The 12,623-nt window shown below is 37.1% G+C and overlaps 1 protein-coding gene across 2 annotated transcripts in view; it reads left to right on the top strand.

Annotated features, from left to right (window-relative positions):
• sfmbt2 (Scm like with four mbt domains 2) overlaps positions 1–12,623 on the top strand; it is a 60,714-nt gene that overhangs the window by 18,412 nt on the left and 29,679 nt on the right. The window contains exon 5 of one of the 2 annotated variants that reach the window (XM_062443306.1): positions 2,541–2,561. The exons of the other annotated variant lie outside the window; for it this stretch is intronic. Coding sequence (XP_062299290.1) covers positions 2,541–2,561 — 21 coding nt within the window. The remainder of the gene's footprint in view (positions 1–2,540; positions 2,562–12,623) is intronic. 2 annotated transcript variants of the gene reach the window in all.

Consider the following 12,623-nt stretch of genomic DNA (forward strand, 5'->3'; position numbering starts at 1 on the left):
CCCTCCCCAAACCTTGCTCAGACCATTTATTTTTCTCCCCTCCCCAACCCCCCCGCTGATGGATAGTGTGCACCTCCGTTGTTGTGGAGACGACCTGGATACGTTTCCACCTGACTCGGGTGTCCTCGTCCTCACACTAACTCCACTTGTCCTTTTCACTCAGCGACAGTCTTTTCAACGACTTCCTCTTTTTTGCCTTTTTGTAGCAGCGCTCGGTTAATAATGGTGTGTGTATTCACAAGTTGTTCATATCTCAGTGGATTATCTATCAAGCTGGGGAAACAATAAATTAATTTTCAAACCTTTTTTATTTAATCTTGAAGAACCATTGAGGCTGCCTTCATTTACAATTATCTCCTGTTACAGGCAAGTTAAAAATAAATAGAGATGAGAGTAAAGAAAAATCAGTTAAACCAGTTACACATTGAAGATTTGTGATCATGGTTTTTTAAATTATCCATAGATCATTCCAAGAATTTGGAGCTTTTAAATAAAAAAGGCTGACTTTCCATATCCAGACTGCGCTCGGAGGAGCTTTATAGATAAACAAATGTCTCATGTTTATTACGCCTCTCCGCTAGAGAAAACCCACCTACCTTATCATACAGGATACAATGGTGAATACTGTAGCTATCACCAGTAATAAATCTGAGCGCAGTCTATTTCTAGAAGTTTAAGACGGGAAGGAAAAAAACATCACATCCTCATAATCTAAACTGATTGGAAAACCGCTTCAGCAATCCTCTTTCTACCAATCCCAGAGAAGCCGGTTCTGTTTCTGCAAAAGAAGCTAATTTTTTTGACGCATTTTGCTGTATAGTGATTAAATGTACATTTCATATTAAGCCCAGATGCCAAGATAATTATGTTCAGTAACTCTCTCAATGGTTGATCGGTTCCCAATGGATATATGCATTCTATTATAATCTATATAATCCATCTATAATCTCTGGCTCTTGTACACAACACAGATTTAGCTTTATGTGCATTAAAGAGCATTAAAGGAAAGTTGCAGATTCTCAAAGGCTATACAATACACAGTGGTGTCATCAGCATAAAGATGCACTTTACAACCACTCAAAGGGAAGACTGTATCATTAATATAAAAGTAAAGAGGACAAGACCCAGATTTAAACCTTGAGGAAGACCTTTTGTTGCTGGCAAAGACTCAGATTAGACAATCCCCGACTTCACACACTCAAATCTCTGAAACATATCCCAACATTTCCATCCATCTATCCATTAATACTGAACCTTTGTAAGAGCAGAGGGCTGATAAACTGTATCAAATGTTTTTAACAGATGTTGAAAAAGGGTAGCACAGTGTTCCTTATTGTCTAAAGCCGATACTAAATTATTTGTAACTAATGTGATAGCTGTGATAGTGCCGTGAAATTATGGTGAAATTTGCTTTTAGTACTTCAGTGGAGGGACTTTTTCTTTGGCTCTTTTTGTTATAGGACAAGCCTTCAGAAAGGATTTGGTCAGAAATATTAAAATTGTCCAGATGTGAGAGTCAGCTGAGATGAGCTGTGGCGTTACTTAGTGTGTCTTTGTTTATTTATTATTCTAAATCTGGTTTGAACTCTCCAAACTGTAACTCTCTGCCCTGCAAATGATCATAATGTCTCTGTTACATCTACTGTCAGAAAAGCTATATGGAGTAATAATTTGTCAATGTTGCCAAACTGCAAAGGTCACTGTCAACACATTTTTAAAGGGGACATAACATGATTTTTTATGAATAATACTACAATGTTGGATGTTTATGTTAAATATAGTCAAAACTCTAAAACTTGAGGTGAACATAGTTAAAACCCAGGGCTCCAGTCTGCTCTCAACACTCTTTAATTTTTAAAGTTATCTCTACCTCCTCTTCGTAATGACATCAGATTGGTCGCACATGTCCAAAAAACGGTCATTCATTCAGTAGTATGTGTTGCTAAGGTTGCTCCATGTGTTGTTCGTGTTGTCCAGTCCCATACTTCAGATTTAATACAGGCTCAAACATGTACAGATGTATTTGAGAAGTGAGAAAGAAGTGAAATCCTACTACTACTGTTTGATTACGTAGCCTCTGGGAGCTGACCAATCAGAACAGAGTACGCACATCAGAAAGGGTTGATTTTTCCACTGCTTTAACACTAAAGTTAGCTCCTGTTAACCATCTCCCCTAAAGCTCATTTTTCTCTCCTCTCTTTAACTATGATGGACAGCTGACATGGCTGCAAGTTTAATGATGCAAACCAGAGTGTAGTGTAACTGAAGGCAGCTTTATATTGCCTATAGGCTTCTGCAAGACACTGTCAATGTGTTGGGAAAATTAGTACTTTGTTGCTTCATTTCAAGGCTTTGCATCATGTTATGCACATCGTTTTGGTGTGAGTGTGTTGCTTAGTCATCTCTAATATGAGAGCAGAGAGTAGAGAGAGAGAGAGAGAGAGAGAGAGAGAGAGAGAGTGTGTATTGTTGAGTGCTTACACCTGTGTCACGGTTACCTGTTTTATTTGTTCTCTTTTTGTTTGTTTTTTGTTTCTCAGATAACGTTTACCTAAGAAAAGGTAAGCAGCTGAACAGTGCTTCTGACTAACTGCCCTTTCTCACTTAGTTGCTAACATAAAATCAACACTGTGCCAACGTTAGCCCTCAGAGCTGCATGTACAGTGTGCTTCCTCCTCCTCCTCCTCCTCCTGCTGCTCTTCACCTCTTTTACAGGAAGTGACCTCTCAGCTCAGTTTGCCATTGCCTTGCTTCTTCTTGCATGTGACTCCTTTTTTCTAGCTGAGTGCAGAGTGAGTGTGTCTCTTAGCAGTTTGATAACACACACACACACACACACACACACACACACACACACACACACACACACACACACACACACACACACGCTGCTGTTTGTGCCTGCTCCACTATAAGAACAAGCTGTGTTTGTATGATAACTCGCAGCGACTCAGTGAGAAATGTGATGCTTTGATAAACAACAAGCCTCCTCCTCTCATGTGCAGCAAACAAACTTTATCCTGCATCAGAAAGACCAAAAAAAACAACATGCACAAGTTGAGCAAAGACGGGTCAGAAATAACATTTTTATAAAACTGCTGAGTGTAAAAATTGTCTTCAGCAGATAAAATCAACATGTGTCACCAGACTGGCCAGGAACTTTTTTTTAGGCATTTTCATACAACAACTAATGTTATATCCAGTCTGAAATGACTTTAACAACAATTAACACTATTTTTTTATTACTAATTAATACATCAATTGATAGTTTCTTCTATAAAATGTTACGTAAGGTAATTTGTAAAGAAGTTACACAGATAAAAAAGCATATTTTGGTAAATGAAATGGAAAAAAATAGGTGTGTAGGATAACATGATGACTTGTTATTTAGGACTGCTTCCTCTCCTGCTTTCCTTGAATGATTTTTCCGATTGTGTATCATGTATACAGTATTAGTTTTCTACTATGAATGTTAGTTTGGTGGGTGTGGGTAAGAATGTAGGGTGTTGTCCTGTTTTCGATTACAGCCTATAAATCATATATTAAAATGAATATTAAAGGTCATAAATATCGATAAATGTATTTAATGTAGAAGCAGCCAAAGCATTTTAACATTTTGGATGCCTAAAGTTAAAGACATTTGAATAAGATTATGCATTGAAGCTCTGAATTGAAAGCTGAGTCTCAAAGTGCAGCGTCATTGCTGTTTTTTTAAAGGGTTCTTTCACCCAAATTTAACAGATAGTCCCTTTGTAAAGCGTTCACACTGAGCTCTAACAGAGACACTGCTTCTGCAAAGAGATGTTAGTGTTGAATTTTTTTGTCTATTCACTTTCATTTTGTCGAGCTGGAGGCAGAAAACCTCCAACTGTGAGTGTGAATAAAACACAAATCATCTGTGTGCCTTGATACCACTAGTGAGAAAAATGAGGTTTGGCTCATTTCATTAATTTACACTTGCAAAAATATTAGCATCATTATTTTTTAAATATGACTTAAATGAACAATCAAATATCAGAAATGATGATAATAGCATATTAACTTTTATTTGGCACATTTTCTTATTAAAAACATTAAATAAAATACCAGAAATGTTAACGCAGAGCTCAAATTAGAAACAGTCAGCAGCCACATGTTGTGTACTTCACACACAAGCCAAAAAAAACAATGTTAGTCTGTTGACTCGCTGGTAAAAATTGAAAATAATTGAGCATTCACTAGCAAAAAGTTAATTTTGAATAATAATAAAACATTTCAGATCATTATAATTAAGATAAGGTCTTCACTTGAAACTTCAGCTCGAGTTTCAATGAGATTTAAAAAGGAGACTGTGATTTTTTTTTCTTTTCTTTTTTTCTTTTCACCTTGACATCTTCATGCAGAGGACTTTCATTATGAGTCAGCCACAGCAGGCAGCCGATCACTGTTGACTGATTGTTAACGCTGCTCTACACAAAGCAGAAGCAAATGTCTCGCCTCCAAAAGTTTTCTGACAACTTTGCAGTCGTCCCTTCCTTTTTCAGTTACAGTCATCTTGCCTTTTTTTCTCTCCTTTTCCTTTTCAACCCAGTTTTGGAGATGGGCGAAACCTGAATACATTCTGAATTGAAAAGGTCTTACTTAATTCGGCAAGTCACACAACAAACACACCTAAATCCCTCGTCAAACTCGCTCACTCGCAGTTGCCTCACTCATGAAACACACACACACACACACAGTCTCCCTCTCAGCTCCTCCACTTCGAATGCTCCTCAGCTAACTCATGCGTTCAGCGGAGCCTTTGTGCTCATCGAATCAGCGCTCTCGTTAATCAGCGACCCCGCTTGTAAGAAGAGCGCTGCGACTTGCTCTGTTGCGTAATTTGTTAATTTTTTACAAATGGAAAAAGTCACATTTAAAAGACAGTTTAAAGACAGGACAAACTTTGTTGATCTTTCCATCTCACTCGTAATTACTTCATGCTTCTTCTGCAGCTAATTGACAGTTACATTTTATTCATGTGTGGATGCTAAATTATTAAAGGACAAGTTCACAATTTTTCCGGTGTGCCTTAAAACAAAAGTGAAAGAGGTTTTTCCTCGCTGTAATCATTCCTCCTGTTCATACTGACTATTTAAAGATCTTTAAATGTGCTTTCAATGTAAATGATGGAGGACACAAGTTTCCCTGTTGAGCTGTGGTAGAAGTATAGTAACAAAAAGAGGGACTTTGCCACTAAAAACACTGTAACGTTGAAACATAGAAGACTTGATTTGACTCATTTGGACGACTGAAGCTTCATATTAGCTTCAGATTAAACTTTTAAATAATTTTCTTTTGCACAGAAGGAGGACTGTGGATTATGTTCTCCATCACTTCCATTGTAAAAACATTATGAAGGGATCTTCTAATGGTCAGTATGAACAGGAGGAATGATTACAGCAAGAAAAACATGTTTCAATGATCGTTTGGGCTCCTGACTATGATTGTTAACCCTTCCTTTAACGTGCAGGTTGTAGATCAAATTAGGTTCGTGATAGATGCTTGACAACTTTAAAGAGACTGTTTTGGTGATTAAAGGCAGACTTTGGCAGGTAAATCTTTTTCTCCATAAGCCTCTGACAGATGAGCAAAAAAATGTAAGTCACCGAGTGAAAATATAATCCAACCTACTTTACATATTTATGGTATTTTGACTGTATATGAAACCTCGAGGTCAGACGTGAGGAGGGAGAAATCTGGTTCATACAGAGCGGAGTTTCTGCTCTTCTTGTGCATGTGCATGTAAAAGTGTGCCTGCATGTATGTTGGATACATCCATCCATTCATCTAAAGAGCTTTTTTGCATTTTTTTTAAAGGCTACATCACAAGTTTGGTCATGTGGTGAGGTAGCTGCTCGCTGTACAGATCCCGACAACAGATCATTTGCATAATGAATTCACCACACTGCTTCCTGCCAGAGCCTGCTGGAGATGACGCTCAGAGATAGACCTGTCTTCTGCTCTGTGTGTGTGTGGTGTTTTAAGAATGAGGTGTAACTAAGGTTTACAATAGCATGGTGTTGAGAAAAATACAAGGGGGCTGCGTTGCTTTGGGTGTGACGCTTTTGATCCCTGGAGTCGGCAGCAGCAGCAGCAGCAGCAGCAGCAGCAGCGGCAGTTCAGAAGTTCAAACTGAGACGATGTCCACACTCAAAGGGCTAAATTAATAAATGAACTTGTAAATCTGAGAAAAAAGGCAGGCTTGTTGTTGTAGTGTGTGCGTGGGAAAAACAGACCTTTTTGTAGAAACGCTGTCATATCAGAGACAAAACAGATGGTTGTGGTAGCGTGGCATTTCATTGGAAGAGGAAAAAAAGAAGAAACACAGCCACAAAAATGAAAACGGCAGACGGCTTCATTTAAATGTCTACTTTGATAACTTCTTTAGAGTTAAAGACAGATATCTACCACCTTTCCCTTCCTGAAGCTCGCAAATAGGATAGTTTCTTCTTCACTGTGGGTGAATAAATGGCAAATTATTGTTGATTAGCTTAGCATAATCGTCAATTTTCTTATTCCTACTTCAAAAACACATCTTTTTTCTGGTGTGTAGATAGAAATTAAACAGTCAGACCTTCTTTCTTGATCGACGTTTCACAAGACACTTCAGGTTAAACTGAGCTGATGAAACACTTTTACGTCTAATTGATGCTATAACACTCACTAAAAATGGGACTTTACTATGCAACATTAACGCTAAAAACAACCCATAATGAGCGGTACTCTCCATGATTTCAAAAAATATAGAAATGATCTAGTCCTTGGATGTGGGAGGAACAAAATATTGTCATATATTTGGATGAATATGGTAATTACTGTGCCATAAACCTGCAAACAGCTTTGAGTTCAAATGGTTAAAATCACACCTGAGAGCTGATCGCTTCACACAAAGATGTGTTCATTCTGCCCGCTGTGGACGCTCCCTAAGTCGTCTCATTAAATGAAGGAAAAGGCACAAACCTTTCTATGGTCACACAAGTTTTAAGCAAAGCTGTAGTTTCTATATTTGCATAGCGCCACAATGCAAATGTGTTTGTATACACTATAAAACAGTGTATATATATATATGTATGTATGTGTGTGTGTGTGTGTTTGTACCCTTTTGTGTGATTGGGCTTCATTTTAATACACATTATCTTACTGGAGTAGGTGTTTCATCAATGGAAGGACAGAATCATATTAACAATGCTCACAGTAGCACACTCATCTTTTACTGCTCCGTTCCCATGAGGCTCATTCATTCAATTCAAATTCAATTCAAATTAATTTGTGTAGCACCATCTCACACAAGAAGCAGTTCAGAGTGCTTCACGTAAAAAAAAAAAAAAAAAAAGGCAAAATTACAAATGCAAATAAAAACACTGTTAATTTAAGTAAAAGTCTTTGGTTTGTTTTTTTGGAAGAACAGTGTTGGAGCAAGTCTGACTTCAGCAGGTAAACTATTTCATTCTTTACACACAACAAGCGAGCGTCTGACTATCATGTTGTGTGACGTAACATCAAACGCTGTCTGTCCACACTGAATCTGTTAAATACACACCTCCGTTACGTCATGTAAACAAACCACGCACCTATATCAGCTGTGCACTCGAGTCGAGATCAGACTGTTTATGAGACAAATAAGGGTTGACAAGATGAGCAATTCAAAAATATCTTTAAAAAATAGTTTTAGAAGCAGCATCAGGTTTGTTAAAATGGACATTTTAACATCTTACAAAAGTAAGACTGAATGCTCCTGAAAATGTCAAATGGTGTAACCACAAAAGAATGATATTAAATATTTTATCCACCTACAGTGTATTTAAGTGAACTTGTACAAACCTGATTTACACAATTCCCCATATTAAATGTAATATTTAGAACAATTGTATTCCATTACCTTTATTTAATATAAAAAGTTATGATGTAAGATCATGCCAAAGTAGTTGATATGGTGTTTTATTGAGAATTTAGTGTTTTTAAAGCAAGTTGAATTATTTGGTACAAAGTGTTTATGGTTACACCACTTAGACATTTTTGCCATAATCCTCTAATATATTCTCCCAAAATGGATTATAAACAGAAATTTGATGCTGGGTCCACAAAAAAAAAGAATGTGTGCAAGTTATTCATACCTTTATTTTCACATTTTAACCCCTTTAAATTTAAACTAAACCACATGGACACAAAAAAACATTATTGACCCATGCAGGTAACCACTCAAGTAAAAGATGGGAGAGGACTTGCTGCTCTATGTTTGTACTTTTTAAACAGAAAACTCAATTTATATTATGAAATGACAAAATATCCCACAGCAACTTGCCCAGAAACTTCCATCTCCCTGGTGATCTTCCTCCAGCCAGCTGCTTCCTTTATTGTGGTATATGTAGTAAAATGAGGAAGTTATAGAGAGATAACTCCTCATTGCAACTAATGCATCAGCTGTTTCTGTCTGAGACGAACTGTGTAAAAAGAGCAGCGAGTGCTCTGTATACCAAAAGGAGGATTTTGAATTTTACTCTGAAAACTGAAGTATAAGTTGAGGAGGACTGGATTTATAGTATTATCTGATGTTTTCGTCCTGTTGTGGATGAGTCATAAACAGATCATTACTGCTAACACATCACTAAGTTAATTCATATTTACACTAATTGCTCTAATAGAGGGTTCCTGCCTATTGTTAAAACGTCTTAAGTGGGATTTACAGAATTTAAGGTGATAAAATGTCTTGAAAAGTCTTGTTTTTCATTACATGTAGGGTTTTAAATTGTGAGGTGATGCCCTTGTTGTGTGAGAAATGTGTTCCCACAGGATTTCACTAATTTATGGTTTGGTGTTCGGTCACTCCAGTTCAGCTCGCTCTTGTCTTTTTCTGGTAATTCTTCGATTTTGGTTCTCCACAAGCCGCCACCTGCTCTGGCTGAGGTAAACAGGATTAAATTAGTACACAAAACAGTACAGATGATGCTCAGCTAAGGACATTTGGCCTCAGGGTAATGGGGTAGGAGGGGCGGGGGGGGCTGTGGTTTAAAGGAGACTCTTCTGTTATTTCTGACAGTTGTTGGAATCTGAATAATAATATTTGTAGTGCGGAGCAGCAACATGTGACACGAAGAAGAGGAGTGATGGCTTAGCTGAAGTTTACATATTTAATGGACTGTTTAAGTGGATGAAAAGTAAACATACTGTAACGTGTATGTGTCTTAATGGGGAGAATTAACCACAGCCCGAGACTGTGTTTGCAAGAATTAGCAGAACAACCTCATCGTTTTATAGAGGTGTTGTCAAAATTAACAATTTAAAGCAAATTATAGTTCAAATTAAAAATCCAAGACACATTTTAATGTATTTTAAAGCATAACAGTTGGACACAGTTCATTGCATTTGCTATTAATTTGATTATTTTGTGATTTTTACATATGATTGTTAAACATAAATCCCTACTAATATCATCAAATTGATTTCAAACATGAACCTCAGCCTTAATGCGAAAAGATTATTACATTTTCTCTGCCGAGGTCTTAAAAAGTATTAAAATTGATTTTTTTTAAAGTGTGCAGCACCTCCTGTAATATCCTCCAGCCCCCGTCATGAACAGGACTATTAAACTGTTAAACTGTTAAACAGTACGGCATCTGAAAACTGTCCGGGAATAATTCAGCCAAACACAACAGCCAAACGTCTCTCAGTAAACACACTAATTGCACCGCGTGGCATTTTACATGCAGCCGCGTGCTGCAGTCATTATGCTCATGGCCTATTTGGAAAAGCCTGTCAGTTAAGATGGAAGTAGGTAATTGTTTGAATTGACTTGGGTTTTTAAAAAAATGTTTTATATTATTTTTACCCTTGCGCGTTCAGTGCTGCTCATCTCCATGCCAGCGCATAATGACTGGATAAGACAGAGGGGGAATCAGGCGTAATTTGCTCCTATTAACTCTGATTAGAATCTGTTGCACCGCTGCGATCGCGGCTAAAAACACAGCGCTGATTTTTCTTCTTTAATTATAACATTGATTACCCAAGGTAAAGCTTTTAAACCAGCCTTGAGCACAGAGCTAGGCTTTTATTTGAGTTTATTTTGTATTTTTTGACAAAGAGGAGCTGGCAAAATATGCAGAATATCAAGATTCATACATATATATATATACATATATATATAGAGAGAGATATATTCATATTCGCTTTCTTTCATTCTGGATATTTGCTTGCCAGTGAGCTCTGGTGCAGCCTGGGCCTCTGGTGGGGGGTAGGGAGGAAAGGGGGGGAGGCTGGCTGTAGGATAGTAGTATGAGGAAGGAGGAGGAGGAGGGAGAAGGGGGGATGTTTTGAAGATCTCCTCCCTCAAGGTTAATTATGCACTTATTGTTATGTGAAAGTCAGGCTTTCACCTCTATGTGTCTGCTGGCTTCAGGATGGAAATAAAGAAAAATAGATAATTATTTATATACAAAGTGCTACAGTATAATAAAACTGTGAGGTGGGAGGGAAGAGGTGGGGGAGAGAGGGGGGGGGAAGAGGGTGAGGAGGTTGAATTTTTGCATGTTTTAGCTTCTGCTGCTACTGTTCGGCTCTAAATGTTTTCATGACTAATCTAAGCAGGATCTGTAAAAATAGTTTATCTATTTCTGCACACTTGAGGTGTGTGTGTGTGTGTGTGTGTGCTCATGTGTGCACTTGCAAAGGTCCAGCAGCAGCAGTAAGGAAATAAAATAGTCTCACAGGAAAATACTCTATTATTAAACAGTCATACAGAGAGCGTTAGTGCCACAGAGACGTTTCGCTGTTCATGGTAGCATCACACAAAGAAAAAAAAAACTGCCTCTCCCATGTTGACAGTCCATAGTTGTTTATTTGATTGGGGCTGGACTTCTGGAGTCCGAAGCCATTAGAGGATTTTTTTGATTTGGTCTCGTAAGTCAATTATGTATTTAAAAATCCTGAGCAGCCTCTGTGGCGCTAACTGTCTTCCATATATATTCAAAGCTATGATGCGGAAAAGGGATTTTATAACAACTATAATAAAGAGGTTGAAAGCGCTTTTCTAAATAACTCAAGAGGAAGTGTGTTTCCAAGGCGAACTAGAAAAGAAAAACGTTGTAAAGAAATGTATAAAGCTATAAAAAAAAAAAAGAGAAAGTGAAGAAAAATACAGGTTCTGTGACAGCGTATGAGTTTGAAAGTGCTTAAAAACTGCAACTTTTGTCATAGATTTTCCAAATTTGAGAGATTTTGCTGCATAATGTGTGTCAGAACAGTTATATTAACTGTGTCTTGGCTTAAAACCCACAACGTAACACTTGTTACATGTGTTAACAGCGTCACCCACTTGAGCCTTCCAGTAAACTACAGTGGACTTAAAAATAGAAGCACATGTACTCTTAAGAGGCTTCACATTTTGTTATATTAGGTGCTAAAGAAGTATGTCCAGAAGAACAGAGAGAACCAGAAAAGGCTCAAATGTTCTGAGTGTGCTAAGTGAAAATGACTCTAAATAGGTTGAAATGTGTTAAAAATGTATATTAAAGTTAAAGTTGAAGCATTGAAAGGGTTTAAAGTGTCAGATTAAATGGTTAGTTAAAGTTTTGAGTTCAGGATACGATGAAAATGATAATTGTGATGAGTCATGTCGTATTCATTCTTTCAATGCCTAATGGTTATTAATCAGAGCAGCTCATCATCACAAAGCGTTAGAGGGGAAAAACCCTAAAACTTTCATGTTTGTACAAGAAGGGAAAAGTAGAATCAGATCAAAGCTGATTGTTGTAAATATAGAACGATTATTTTCACTATCGATTAATCTGGCAGTGAAATGTCAAAAAAGTGGAAAAACAACCTTTAAATGTCGACTAAAAGTCTGAAACTCAAAGAGATTCAGTTTATTATCTTACATGACAAAGAGAAGGAGCAAATCTTGTCATTTGAGAAGCTCTTAACAGAGAATTTTTGCTTTTTTTCACTATTTTTTCTGGAAATGACACGAAATGTTTGTCGATACCATTTCTTTTGATTGATTAATCATCAGCTCTAATTAAATGACTCATCAGTAATCAGGTGGAAAAGAGCCTCAGCAGTCAAACCCCAGGCTAAAATCAGTTTGATCGTCATCAGCTGGACGAGCTTTACTCAATACGGTTTACATCAAATTACAAAGTTGATCAGAAAGCTGTTTTTATGTCATTATAATCATCATAAACATCTGACGGTGCTACAAAAAAACCCAAAAACTGAACTCTCTCTTTCATATCACTATTCAGACTCAGCACTTTGTAGAAGCTTTAATAGCAAGTACAGCTTCTTAAACAGGAAACATGGACCAAGATACAGACTCTTTAACACTCTGTTAGGAGCATTAATTGTATTGTGCTTTGAATTGGTTGGACTAGATTGGTAGAACTGAAGCTTGTGGTAGGTTCATACTTTAATAGAATGATTAAAAACTTAGTTTAGAAACTAGTATAGTAGTAACAGAGAAAGCAAGAATGCATCATTTCTCTTTATTAACAAACAACATTCAGTAGTTTTTACCAGTGTGACCATTTTTATATCTTTTAATAGGGACTACACAAGCATTTTAGCACCGTTTATAGGAGACAACTCATAAAAATCCAAAATATTAAAAA

The sequence above is a fragment of the Scomber scombrus genome, chromosome 22 (genome assembly GCF_963691925.1).
Source record: "Scomber scombrus chromosome 22, fScoSco1.1, whole genome shotgun sequence".
Classification (NCBI taxonomy): domain Eukaryota; kingdom Metazoa; phylum Chordata; class Actinopteri; order Scombriformes; family Scombridae; genus Scomber; species Scomber scombrus.